We start from the raw sequence: 14430 nt of genomic DNA, 5'->3' as shown, positions 1-14430 counted from the left end.
TGCTATGGGGAACTCCGCGAAGTTACAAAAAAACTCTGAAGTTCCACGAGTGGCAGAGTGCAGTGCGAATTGCAGTTTGTGCTGGTATTCCTGCAGCTCGGGTAGAAGTTGTCCCCGAACGGCAGCTCACGCTTGCGAAGAATTTACCATTCGCGATCTCGAGCAGGGAAAAAACTCTGCTGCACACCGTGAAGCGGAGGTTTCTGCACTCCGCGAGCTCCGCGGAGTGCAGCAAACTCCATGAACGGAGCGCAGTTCACCGCCCAGGCCTAGGATAAACAATCCTGGAATTAGTGAGATGATCTGATATGCAGGGATGATGGGATAAATCTCATTCCCCAGGTCTAAAGGAATCCCATCCTATAGCAGTTGCTTTTGGTCCCGGGTGGTTGGGGCCAAAAGACAGACCCCCCCCCAAAAAAAGAGCACACAAAAAACACTTACCTGGAACCACTGGCTGTCCGGCTACCACCTCTCCTGTGTCCTCTGTCAACTTCCTGCAGGCTCCCAGCAACAGAATGCACCCATCTGATAGGCTCCCCTGAGCCAATCACAATGCTGCAATGCAGCGTTGAGATCGGTCTGAGCGCCATGGATTGGAGCTCAGACTGGAACAGGGAGCCTGTTCATGTTCCTGACCAGGATGTGTAATGCAGCCTGGTAGGAACATGCAAAGAGCGCATGAACTGTTTGGTCTCCCAAGAGGGCCGGGCAAACAATTAATGCGTGGCTTGGGAGTGCACAGCACGCCTCTCCTGCTCTGGCCAGCCCTAACCGCCCCACCCGTGAGCCACTGACAGCTGTAGGCAAAATAACATGATAATAACAAGAGTTAATATCATGTTATTTTTAGTTTTGTTCAGTGGGACGACGCTCATCTGTCTTAGTGGAGGAAACTCCACTGCCCGAGTCACGTGGTGAGGAACACAGGTATTACTGCAGTGTACCTGTTGGGTGTTTGTGTCAGATTCTTGCATTGTGACTACATATACGGACTTTCTTGATGTATGTTCTTTGTGTGAGAAAGCCTACTCTACTGAGACAGTATTTGCACTAGTTGTGTTCGTGAACACGTTTCCCTGCTGCTGCCGGGGCTGCACCTGTTCTGTGGGACAGAGAAGCTTACATTGCTGATCCCCATATTGCAACAGGGATCTGTCTTAGTAAAACATGAGAAAACCTTTTCACTATTCAAAATCCAAAATAATGTGGTTTTCAGTGCTTGTTTTGAAATTGTAGATGTCTTTGAGAAACAGTGCCTGATGAGCTTTGCTCCGAAGAAACCAGTGCGCATGTAGACTATACTTTCAATTAAGGAATATATATACAAGAAATATACTTACTGATGCATGCTCCCCCGACTTCAACTTCTTCTGGGCCACATGTTGGCGATTTGGTTTCAGGAACAACTGTAAACAGTTATTTTGAATTAAATAATAAGCAGAATAAAAGAGCTTTTGAATATATGCCACTCTGTAGAAATGAGAGGATAAATCATCAGCACGTTATATGGTTTTGACCAGATCATTACGAACTGTAAAAAATACATATGCCAGCTGATCATTTCATACCACATATCTTTTCTGCAGCCCTTCAGGAATACCATTTTATTTAGTATTCTAGGCATAAGCAGAAATGGATCATATCACCTTTTTCAAAGAAGGCTTCTTAATTTAATTTAGTAGATTCCAAGCAAAAATATATTATTGCATGAAAATGTCACATTCTAAACTTAGGGTCTAGTTTATATTTTCGTGGATCGGATACTACATAAGGCATACACTGCCCCCACAGTACATTATAAGGATTTTGCAAGTCACCAAGGAGTTCAATAACCATATAGCCGAACAAGGTTGAAGAATTTCTTTATAAGGTTATGTAACTCCGCAGTTACTTGCAATCTTTATCATATACGCCATGGGGTACTATATCCATTTAATACATGGCCACATCATCACCTTTCCCACAAACCACTTAGAACCTTGGTGGGTAGCTCCTTCATATGAAAGAGCCAGCATGTTTGTAAACATGAAGAATACAAATAAAACCTCTACTGCAAAAGTAAACACATCCGAAATTTGTTAAATATTTGTTGCAAACCGATATTAGAAGAAGTTTAAAAAAAAGTTTAAAAAAGGCTGCAGTAGATCTGCAGAAAGAGTCAAGTTTTTCCCTATATAAGAAGTGCAAAAAATAAACACTCTCTCTACTGGTCAGTGTTAGCTAATAAAATAGAGCATAAGAAAGAAAAGCACTTTCATGTTTTGCTTTAAACAGCTGCTTTAATTATGCTCAGACTCTGGGATCAGGCATTGTGATGTCATAACTTGACGTGAAATAATCTTATGTTGGTCGAGTTCTAGTATTTTTGTTCTTTATAATTAGTGACTTGGTGCACCACAATTTGCTGATTTTAAAGAAATGAATGACTGCAATTTATACAAGAATTACAGCATCCCATGTATTATAAGTGCATTTTGTGCTATAGCACTTGTAATACGGCTGATAGGCTATCTCAAGTTTGAGACGGAGAATTATATCCACTGAAATATAAATCAGGCCTTTAGTACCATGTTAAATGGGCCAAAGTCACTGGACTATTTTATTCTGAAGATTATCAGCATTATGTAGTTTGCATACTGCAGTCCGGTGGTTGCCATCTCCGGACTCTCAAACAGGGACGCCAGATGGTAACCCGATAGAGGATATGACTGAAGTCCAGTGGTCCTCGAGGATGACATGTCAGTAGCCCAACTGGATGAATCAGCAACCATGAGGGTGAGTGCATCAACCATCAACAAGAGGATCGCAGAGAGCAAAGGAGCCCCAACCTTGGAGAAAGAACAACAATGAGAAAATGCCTGAGAAAACCCGGCAGCAAGGAGCCAGAGGAAAGCCACGGACCAGGCAGAGACTTCGAAGGACCTATACTAGGAGGGTCGCAGCCACAGGCAAGTCCTTGGGCTGGGCAACAACTTTAAGAATCAATCAATCAATCATTTGTAAAGCGCACTACATACCCGCAAGGGTCTCAAGGCGCTGGGGAGGGGGGGGGCACTGATCGAACAGCCAGGTCTTGAGTATCCTCCTGAAGGTCAGCAGGTCTTGGGTCTGTCATAGGCTCAGTGGGAGGGTGTTCCATGTCTTTGCAGCGAGGTGTGAGAAGGATCTCCTGCCGGCAGTTGATCTTCGGATGCACGGGACGGTGCGAGTGAGAGGTCGGCGGAGCACAGCTGGTGGTTGGGGATGTAGGAGGAGAGCCGTCTGTTGAGGTAGGCTGGGCCTGTCTTGTGGATTGCTTTGTGTGCGTGGATGAGGAGATTGAAGGACATCCTCTTTTTGACGGGGAGCCAGTACTGGGTTCTCAAGTGGGGGGTGATGTGGCCGTGTCGTGGAACGTCAAGGATCAGTCGTGCCGAGGCGTTTTGGATGCATTGTAGTCGTTTGATGAGCTTGGTCGAGGCTCCCGCGTAGAGGGCGTTTCCGTAGTCGAGTCTGCTGCTGATGAGGGCCTGGGTGACTGTCTTTCTTGTATCTGTCGGGATCCATTTGTAGAGCTTGCGGAGCATGCAGAGGGTGTTGAAGCAGGAGGAGGAGACGGCGTTGACTTGCTTGGTCATTGAGAGCGTTGAGTTGAGGATGATTCCCAGGTTGCGTGTGTGGTCGGTGGGTGTCGGGGCTGCCCCAGTGCCGTCGACCACCAGGAGTCGTCCCAGGCTTAAGTGTTGGAGCAGAGGATGAGGACCTCCGTCTTGTCCGAGTTCAGCTTTAGACGGCTGATCTTCATCCAGTCGCCAACGGCCTTCATTCCTTTGTGAGGGTTGGCTTTGGCGGTGATGGGGTCCTTGGGAGGGAGAGGATCAGTTGAGTGTCGTCGGAGTAGGAGATTATGTTGAGGTTGTGCTGTCGGGCGACGTGTGCGAGCGTGGCCATGTAAATGTTGAACAGTGTCGGGCTGAGGGAGGATTCCTAGGGTACGCCGCAGATGATCTCGGAGGCTTTGGAACGGATTGGGGGAAGGCGGACGCTCTGGGTTCTGCCGGAGAGGAAGGAGGTGGTCCATTCCAGAGCCTTGTCTTGGATCCCTGCGGCGTGGAAGCATGCACGTAGAGTCTGGTGGCAGACGGTGTCGAAGTCGGTGGAGACGTCTAGGAGGATGAGTGCTGCGGTCTCACCGTTGTCCAGCAGGGTCCTGATGTCATCGATGGCGGTAATGAGGGCAGTCTCGGTGCTGTGGTTGCTGCAGAACCCTGACTGGGAAGAGTCCAGTATTCTGTTTTCTTCGAGGTATCGGGTTAGCTGTCCGTTGACGATTTTCTCGATGATCTTGGCTGGGAAGGGGAGCAGAGAGATGGGCCGGAAGTTCTTGAGGTCTCTTGGGTCTTCCTTAGGCTTTTTGAGTAGGGTGTTAATCTCGGCGTGTTTCCAGCTCTCAGGGAAGGTCGCGGTCTCGAGGGAAAGAATGATGACATTGTGCAGGTGGGGTGCGAAGGAGGTGGGTTGATGTGCAAAGGAGTAGACTGGGAGGATGGCACAGCATGTATTGTAATTGTATTGATATAGCGCTTACTCTCCCTAAAAAGGCGTCAAATCGATTTTCGACAAATAGCACGCTACTCCAGAACCCCAACAGGATTAGTGGTGGATTAGTTAGTGACATTCGAGTTAATTTAAGCGGTGGACATGTGAGTTTGTTAATTGGATTGAAAAGGAGAATGGGGATGTAGACTAAGTAAGAGTCTAGAAATTGTTTATTGGGAGATCATAGTAGTAAGATGAGTAGATCAAGTCCACAAAGATAAGACACTACACATCTACATCTGATCACACAGTGAAAAACGCAAAATACCACAATACCAGGACCAACAAAAACAGAAATTAACCAATGACACAGAACCGCATACCATATTCCAAACAGACAGCAAACAGGCAACAAAATGGTTCAACTAGAACAACAAAATAAGAAATATGAGATTATGTACAGTAATAATAATCTAATGTCACTTGCCTATCTGGCAGAGAACTAATAAAGTAATCCATCTACTTTTATGGGCAGAACACAATTGGCAAAGTAGCAACTCTGTGGCTCGTGGGTAGGGACCAAAAACAAGGAATCTCCATCCCTCCTAGCAGACCCCAATAAGGAAGGAATAGGCCATACAAAAGGCATAGAAATCACCAATCACAAGTCAGAAATTCCAGCCATGCCCCATAAATAATCCCTACATTTCTCCAAAATAATAGAAGCCCAAACAAATAGCCTTCTGGTAAATGGCTCTAAAAACCTGCAGAGACTAGCTTTATGCTGCAACCTAGCCAAACACATTCGTTGATTGTTTGCTAACTTGATTTATCAATGCTCGTTCAAATGCATGAAGCATGGAGAAGAATTATTATGATGCAAGGCCCAAGAATGATAAATGCACTGAACCCCTCATTGAGATCCTCCAGACTCAACCATGTGCACTCCAGGAAACTTTTGAAACTGAACTGTTCAGACTCTTATCTAAAGTAACTGACATGCTATAACAGGGGCTGCAGACCATCGGGGAAGGACATTCACACAGTCTCATTCCTACACTGCACCTCATCTCTTCTAACAAAGTGCTGTTATATTCCTCAGGAGTTTTCAGGTTGTACAACACCCGCATATGTCAAAAAAAACATGCCTCTCCCACAAGCGGTCCCGCAGGGCTCAATTCTTAGCCCAACCCTTTTAAACATTTATATCAGACCCCTGGCCGAGATTGTGGAAAAACACAATGTCACCATTGTGTCACACGCGGATGACACGCAGCTTGTTGTCACTCTATCCCAGGCCTCAGACGAGGGATCCACCCGGTTTTCCTCCTGTCTAAAAGACCTAGCTTCCTGGATGTCAAGCAATTGCTTGAAATTAAATGGCAGTAAAACAGAGGTTATGGTCATAGAGAAGTTCCCCTCCATCTGGAGTTCAGTGTGGTAGCCCAAGAGGCTGGGACCCATGCCCATTCCCAAAGAAGAAGTTAAAAACCTGGGAGTTTGGCTTGACTCCAAAATATCCTTTGAGACCCACATCAGGAAGGTTACAGGGAAAGGATTTGGAATCCTCAAAATGTTGAAGACCCTGGATATCCCTCCCATTTCAGCCGGATAAACCCTAGTCCACACCCTCGTTACATCGCAATTGGACTATGGAAATGCCCTTTACTTGGGAGCAACAAAAAAGGTCTCCATCGGCTACAACACATTAAGACTGTGGCAGCACAACTAGTTCTTCATTTACCTAAGAGCCTCCTCGGTGAAAGCCCTAGATACCTTTCACTGGCTGCCCATTGACAAAGGAATCCTCTTTAAAACCTTGCGCTTCTGTCATCGGAGTCTACAGGGGAAAATAACCTAGCTACCTGCATGATCTCCTGACCCCCTACAATCCTACACATCATCTGAGATCAACGGTAGCCCACCTGCTAAAAGTCCCAAAACTTCAAAAGGGCAAGAATGAGTGCCCGCTCATTTGGCTATTTAGCAGCCAAAAATTGGAATACACTACCTCCCTCACTCAGAGCTGAAAAGGTCTTCCGGAAAGGCTTGAAAACCTGGCTCTATCAGATGTGAGCTCCGCATGCCATTTTCCTAGCCTTGCATGTAGCTTTTTCTAGCGCGGGGAGAGACCAGCCGGTGTAACCGGGTGCTTTATAAAAGTTTATTATACCCACTTGTTGACCAGGCTCTCCTGCTGCACTGATGAGGTAGAGTTAATGACACTTCCAATACCATGTTTAGCTGTAAGATATGGATACAGGAAGAGGTATTTCATGCGGGAGGAGCAGTAAAATGTGCGCTGAACTTGATACAGTTCACTTTCCCTGTGTTTATATAATTAGTGTTCAAAGAAGTTGCCATATTTGCCTAAAGAGGAACTACTCCATCCACCATGACTGGCACTTTAAAAAGTAATGGCTGAAAGGATCTGAACTAAAGCAACCAATGGCTGAAGTAGGCCTACGCAATGCCTCTCTCTATATATCTTTTGTGTTGATGCTTCTAGCTTTTGTTAAATGTGTCTTTGTTTCACATCTAAAAATAGAGCAATAAATATCTACCAAGGAGCACCAGAGCAGATTCAGATATTTAAGGAGTGCATTTTCTAATTCCTAAAGGAGCATAGAGAACAAACCCTGGCTGCAAAAGAAGGTAGACCAATGCAACCCTCCAAACACCAACGAATGAACAATTAACTTATTGTGATACCTGATTGTCTTGTAAGTATTTTCAGAGATATTGGTCAGTGGAGAAGATATTGATGTTGACAGTGCTTGGCAGAACCTCTTTCAGAGGGCCACCGGGCACGCAGGGATTACTGGGCACAACAGAGGGAGGGGGTGTGGGTGGGGGGTTAAGGCCATTTACTCCTGATATCACTGGACCAGACATGCTATGGATTAACTGGGCCAAGTACCCTTTCTGCACTTAACTTTCAGGATAATGTGGTCCGAGCAGTCGAAAGATTATAAATGAAACAGCAGCAGCAATAAATCATTGTGCATCCAAATATTCACTTTTATGAAACAAGATAAGTATTTTATGTTCAACTCCTATCAGCACAAAGGAGAAATACGACATTCTCAAACAATCACACAGTCCCCCTTGAGGTTGGCACCCTCTTATTTGAGTGGCAATTCCCTGTCCCACTCCCTCCTCTGGTTAGCAATAATGGTTATTCCCCATTCCCTATTGGTAACATTCAGGGTATGCCCCACTAGTAGTCAGAGCCTCAAGAGTCCACTTTCACTCTAATTTAAAGTCAATAACAATCACAGTAAATTAGCGACAAGCTCCCCTGGAGCCGACAGGCCTGAAAACAGTCTTACCCGCAACAGCAGGCTGGTACTCCAGGCTCATGGGAAGGTGGTTTTAGCTTTCTTGGGTGATGTCCCCTCACTGAGCAAGGAGACTAGCTTGCCTTCGCCACTATTCTTGGTCATAGACAGAAGTCTTACAGAGCGTCCCTCCTCACACAGCTTGTCTGGCTGCTTGGCAGATTTTTGGGGGTCACAAACTCTGCTTCTTATAGTCCATTTCCCAACACCAGATTTGATTTAGGGTCTGGGTCTTTGAGGTTTTCTGTTGGAGTCTGCTTCTTTTAAAGCGTTCACTGCTCTGTTCTCTTTTCCTCTAGATATGCAGCCTGTCCCAGCAGGAGTGACTCTAAAGTCAATAGTCCCACATTACAGGGCATGAGATTGCCTAGAGTTCACACCTAGATGTCAGCAACAATGATTTGTTATGCAAAGGTTAGCCCTGGGTGTCAGACCTACTCTTTATTATTCTAGTATAATTCCCCATCTCTTTCCAAAGATGTGCCCAGGCCCCTTCCTTGTGAACTCTCACTGAATCAAAGAGCACTCTTTGAAGAGTACTGGGAAAGCCTGGCTCTCCCCTCTCCAGTGTGTATCCCGCCCAGCTTGCAGGAATGCAGTAATACACAAACCTGCAACAATGGGTGATCTCACCTGCGCTCCTATATGTCTAAATCAAATCTTATCTAGTGCCCTGAGCAAATTAAACATTAATTACTAATGTATATAACACAATTATAACACCAAAATGTAACCAAACGTCCCTGGTCACAATTGTACAATATCCATTCCTCAAATCCTGGTTCAAAGCATCTACAATCATCCAAATTATATAGAAATGTCCAAAATTATGGTCCACAGACTGTGCGGTAAATTGTAGAGTTCTTCTTTATTCATAGGTTGTCTTGCGTGATGTATCAAACTTCATTCAGTCAACAGCCAACACGTGTTTCGTCTGGCTACTCACATTAGCCAATGACTGCATCAGGGCTGTTTTACAAACATCAAATAAATAAAAATCAATAGTCCGTTTTTTCTCAAATTCTTTTCTAAAACAAGAAAAAAGAAGAAAGAGTACAAAGATACACTATTACACCCCAGTGATTTAAGAGGAACAAAAGAAAAAAGAAAGAGAGAAAGTTCACCACGCCACCGAGGTCATAAGGTCACCTTTGTGCACACCTCTTGGTCCAAGATAATTTAATTGTGACCATCATCACCTTTCCACGCAAGTAAAAATAATCTCATTGAAAATACATCTCATCCTCCTGAGTGAAAAACGAGTTGTCCCTCTTGTCCTCTAAATGACACAAATACATCAAATCAATAGTAGTTCCAACTTGACTACAATACCCTATCATACTGTCACCGCTACACTGTAACCAAGCTCTAGATCCATTATCTTATATCTAGATTGAAAAATAGGATGTCTCTCCTATTATGCACTTATTAAAAAAAACACAATTCCTTCTAACTCACCACCTCAATATATCTTCATCACCTCCAAATATAGACGGTAGGAGTATAGACTAATAATACGAGGAGAGTCGGTGAGTTTCGTCCTGGGGGAATTTTATTAGGAAGATCTTGTATGCCTTCCATGGAGGGTAAACTGATAAGCTCTCTTTGTATATTTTTTAACCCCGAAGGTCATAAGCAGTAAGAGACTTGACCTGCGGTGAGAAATGTTCATGAACAAGTACTTTATTGAACTAATTGGTATACAACCTGTCGATTTAGAATGCCAGTTATAATATGTTATGTTTCTCCATGCAGATACGGATGAATTGGTGACTTGAAATTACCTAATATTTATGAGATAGGATTCAAGAATTATGAATAAACTTTGGTAAGGTAGATTAATAGTTAGATAAAATTGCTACACTTGTTGCTATTTAGTAATTAGACTGATATTGGAAACTCATCTATTGCAGAAATTTTCCATTTGCGTTCAGCCAGGTATCGCTATATACTCCTACCGTCTATATTTGGAGGTGATGAAGATATATTGAGGTGGTGAGTTAGAAGGAATTGTGTTTTTTTAATAAGTGCATAATAGGAGAGACATCCTGTTTTTCAATCTAGATATAAGATAATGGATCTAGAGCTTGGTTACAGTGTAGCAGTGACAGTGTGATAGGGTTTTGTAGTCAAGTTGGAACTACTATTGATTTGATGTATGTGTGTCATTTAGAGGACAAGAGGGATGACACTTTTTTCACTCAGGAGGATGAGATGTATCTTCTGTGAGATTATTTTTACGTGCGTGGAAAGGTGATTATGGTCACAATTAAATTATCTGGGACCAAGAGGTGTGCACAAAGGTGACCTCATGACCTCTGTGGCGTGGTGAACTTTCTCTTTCTTTTTTCTTTTGTTCCTCTTAAATCACTGGGGTGTAATAGTGTATCTTTGTACTCTCTTTCTTCTTTTTTCTTGTTTTAGAAAAAAAAAATAGAGAAAAAACGGACCATTGATTTTTATTTATTTGATGGTTGTAAAACAGCCCTGATGAAGTCATTGGCTAATGTGAGTAGCCAGACGAAACACGTTGTAGTGTAGTTCCTATATTCCCAATAGGCTCTGCGCATTGGAATAATATAAACAGCAGTGTATAATGAAAATGGAAGTTGTACCAGTGGCATTATGTTAGCTCAGGCACTTTGTCTCACTATAGATGGACCAAATTCGTCACCAAGTTAAGGAAAAAAGAGGAACTCCTGTACAGATCTGATACAAACTTTAAATTTCACAGTTTCATGAACAGTTCCGCTAAACATTGATCTGATTCTCGTAGTTCCATGAATACCATTTTTTACTTAGGATTTTAACTTTTAATCATGTACGTATCGTGTCTTATTCTAAACTTTGATGTATTTTTTATTTTTTTTGTAATGGTTTTTATTAACTACACAATAAACGAATCATCATCATCGTATATTTTATGAGGTTTGCTAACTCTGGTATCTGCAGTTTCCACCTGAATGTATTCATTCGTGTCCACTGTCTCCAGAAGATTCATCAAGATCTTGCGCGCTATGGTCACTTCTGCTGCGCTGTCTAGCATTGTCTGGGCCCACTCTCCGTTCTAAAGTTGTGTCCTCAGTATCCTCGGCATGTTTAATTATTTTAATACTGGCTACCTTCTTTCTTGGAAATTGTAATTTTTTACTTTGATGAGCAGCTTCCTTGTCTTTGGACTTGACGTGCTCTTCCCTGTGTTCTGACCGTCCTCTTCTTTCCGATTTTTGCGAGGAAGTCTGAAAAGATCGAGAGGGACGTGTATCAATATCTTGATATCTATCAGGTTTTTTCAGATTATCCCTATTTCTAAGGTTGTATCTTTTCTCAGAGGGCTCCCTCTGGGGAGACGTGTTTCCTCTGTCTGGAGTTCTTTCTCTCCGTTGAGGAGACCTTCCTCTGGACTGGAATCGTTTTTCTTTGGGAGTGGATTGTTTATTACCATCCCAACTCTTTTTTGGAGTATTTAGATTATTTTTAATAAACGTTTTTGCAGGATTTTCAGTTAGTTGGGGTTTTACTGGTTTCCCACCCAAACTATCTCTTCCTAGTTTTTCATAGGATTTTTCTATCTATGATTCTGGCAAGTTCAAAAGGTTGTTCTGCTATATCTGTTTCTTTCAATTTCTGGCGGATCGCCACAGATGCTGCTTCTCCTTTTATGTTGGCTAATAATATAGCAGAGACCTGCTTAAAGTCTTTCAGTAATTTCATACCCAGAGTTAAAGCAGGTTCTGTACCGTATTCATTTTGAATCTGTCTTAGTACATCTGGTATAACCGCCATGGACGGAACACCATGTGTTTTTGTGTAAATTGAAGCAAAGACTGTGCCCCAAGTGTCACAGACCTCCACATGTGGTGCGATCCCCATTGGAAGACAGATAGTCAGAATTCTGTGTTACTCAGTAGGTGTAGTATCCGGAAATACTGCCTCTATTTGAGTTATTTTTTGTGCCAGCCAGAATGGAATTTGTTCCCGTTTTGCGGGTATTTTGCCAATGGCTAATTGTATATTCTGTGGTGTAATTTTGTTTGTGTTCCCCTGCTGAGGGGTCAGCTGTGGAATGTTAATTGCTGGTTGGACTGTTGAAGTACGCATCACATATTGGACCAATTGTCTATGTATTTTAATTAGTATTTTTAGCTGAGCTAAAAGTTCCCGGTCTGACATTTTATTAATGTCTGGATGTGGTGTGTAGCTGGCTAGAACTGGCCACGTGGCTCCTGGTCTACCTAGTGGACCTAGCCTGGTGATGTGATTTTTATGTTTTTAGGGCGCCTTTAAACCAGAGCAGGTGCTCTTGGTAATTTAGTGGGATTTCAACATCCTCGAAAGGAGTGTATTCATCCGGAGGTTCCTCTATTTTGTAATAGTGGAATTCTCTTGTTACAGCGTTTGCTGCTGGAAAGTGTATCCATGAATAGAATACCTCGGTCTGCTGATATTCATGGGCCTCTACCACGAATATGACTGTACCACCGCGTGATGTCAGTCCATTTTCTATAAGTTTAATAGTTATAGTTCTTCTTATATTTGCCAGAATGAGTATAACATTCGGGTCATTTTCTTGGAGACTTGTGTCATCCGCTAGGAGTTGTGCTGCTCTTCTAGCTGCCTCCCTTTCGTCTTCACTTTCCCCCATTTTACTGACAGAAAGTTTTGTTGCAGATCAAGTTTCAAGGAAACAAAGATTAGGTGCACAATATTTTGGAACACTGTATCCTTCAACGTTGACTAAACCAAAAACTAATACTTAGGAATCTCTTCCTACTGAGTTCCGGTGGATTTTAACCTTTTACCCACTCCAGACGTCTATTGGAGTTTTTACGGGAAAAGGGTCTGTGTGAAAAAGCACGACTGAGTTACTCTAATGTCTTGCGTTAGATTATCGCCTTACCAAACGTTGGGCGCCATGTAGTGTAGTTCCTATATTCCCAATAGGCTCTGTGCATTGGAATAATATAAACAGCAGTGTAGACGTAGGACTGAGGTCGACTAGGTCTCTACTGACTATATTAGACTTAATTAGTTTTGCCAGCTAGCTCAGAGGTCACTAGAAACTTTCTCGAATAAACAAGGAGGAGTTTAACTTCCCTGGATAGACAAGAAGGGATTAGCTTTTGACAACCATAAAACATGACAACTTTTCTCCCTCAGAATAAGAGTGTATCTCTAGAGTCGTGTGAAAACAATAGACAGCTATTTCACTCAGTCAATCGTGCATACTTAGTTTCACCAGAGTGCAGAGAATAGAGAGACGGGCGTTTTCAATAAAAGTGTTATTTATTGAGCAGTCTTCTTTCTCATGCAAGAGAAATGAATTGCCATAATTGCAATACTTATCATAAAGTAAAGTGCGTACAGTAAAAGGAGTATTATGAAATAATACTGTAAAAGCATTGATATGGTTTCTTAGCCATATGATACTTTAAAATGGATAAAATATATACATACATAAAAACATTGACTAACGTACTCAACTGGTGCTTCTAGATACGCCTACCCCGGTGTACTTGACCTAAGCCTAATACTTGAGAAGGAGTAAGTAAGTAGCAGTTTAAGTGAAGTTGGTTTTGCCAAGAAATCTGAATCAAGAATTCTCTTTAAGGGTTTAGTCAGCTCCGTACCTGGGTAATAGAAAGCAGGAAGTCTGGTATCTCTTTCTCAGGACTCAATATCCCAGCAACCCGCAAGGGCGCCTGAAAACACCGGAGCTGGATTTTCTCGGCTGGAGAAAAAGACAGCGTCTTTCTCAGTGCGTCAAAAGGGAGGGGCGGCATCCGTGGGCTCTCGCATCAGCTGGGCTCTCAGGCAAGTAGATAGCCGCTCTGCTCCAAACCACCGTGTGTTTGCTTAAGGCAAGGTTGGTATATTTATACCTGAAAGGTGCCGGGTTTGACGTAAGGTTGGACATAAGACGTCAATAAAGATGTCACTAAGAACTGGCCATTCTTTCAGTGCTGTCAGGAGTTCTTGGACAAATCAAAACAGAACCATGGTGATTTCCCAGGTTGCTGGTGGTTTGCTTTGTTTAAAGAACGCGTTGTACTCTCTAGGAGTCTGGGGAAGTAGCCTTGCTTAATTTGGACTGCATGGGCTATGACTAAATATGGATATGATTCTTATGCCTTTATAAGGATATTATTTATTATAACCACATAAGGGCATAAATCGGGAATATCGAATTAGGGTCCTAGATAGAAACACAACAACGTGTTGGCTGTTGACTGAATGAAGTTTGATACATCACGCAAGACTACCTATGAATAAAGAAGAACTCTACAATTTACTGCACAGTCTGTGGACCATACTTTCGGACATTTCTATATGGGTGATTGTAGATGCTTTGAACCAGGATTTGAGGAATGGATATTGTACAATTGTGACCAGGGATGTTTGGTTACATTTTGGTGTTATAATTGTGTTATATACATTATTAATTAATGTTTAATTTGCTCAGGGCACTAGATAAGATTTGATTTAGACATATAGGAGCGCAGGTGAGATCACCCATTGTTGAATGTTCAAATACCACACCTAGGTGTGGTTGTTTGAGGGCAGTCTG

At 42.8% G+C, this 14430-nt stretch overlaps 1 protein-coding gene across 1 annotated transcript in view; it reads right to left on the bottom strand.

Moving 5' to 3' along the window:
• Window positions 1-14430, bottom strand: part of VWDE (von Willebrand factor D and EGF domains) — a 402281-nt gene that overhangs the window by 278937 nt on the left and 108914 nt on the right. Inside the window, exon 4 of the mRNA XM_078662843.1 lies at window positions 1344-1409. Within this exon, the coding sequence (XP_078518969.1) occupies window positions 1344-1409 (66 nt within the window). The remainder of the gene's footprint in view (window positions 1-1343; window positions 1410-14430) is intronic.

This window comes from Lissotriton helveticus, chromosome 10 (assembly GCF_964261635.1).
Source record: "Lissotriton helveticus chromosome 10, aLisHel1.1, whole genome shotgun sequence".
Lineage (NCBI taxonomy): Eukaryota > Metazoa > Chordata > Amphibia > Caudata > Salamandridae > Lissotriton > Lissotriton helveticus.
This window is presented reverse-complemented; position numbering and strand designations above follow the sequence as displayed.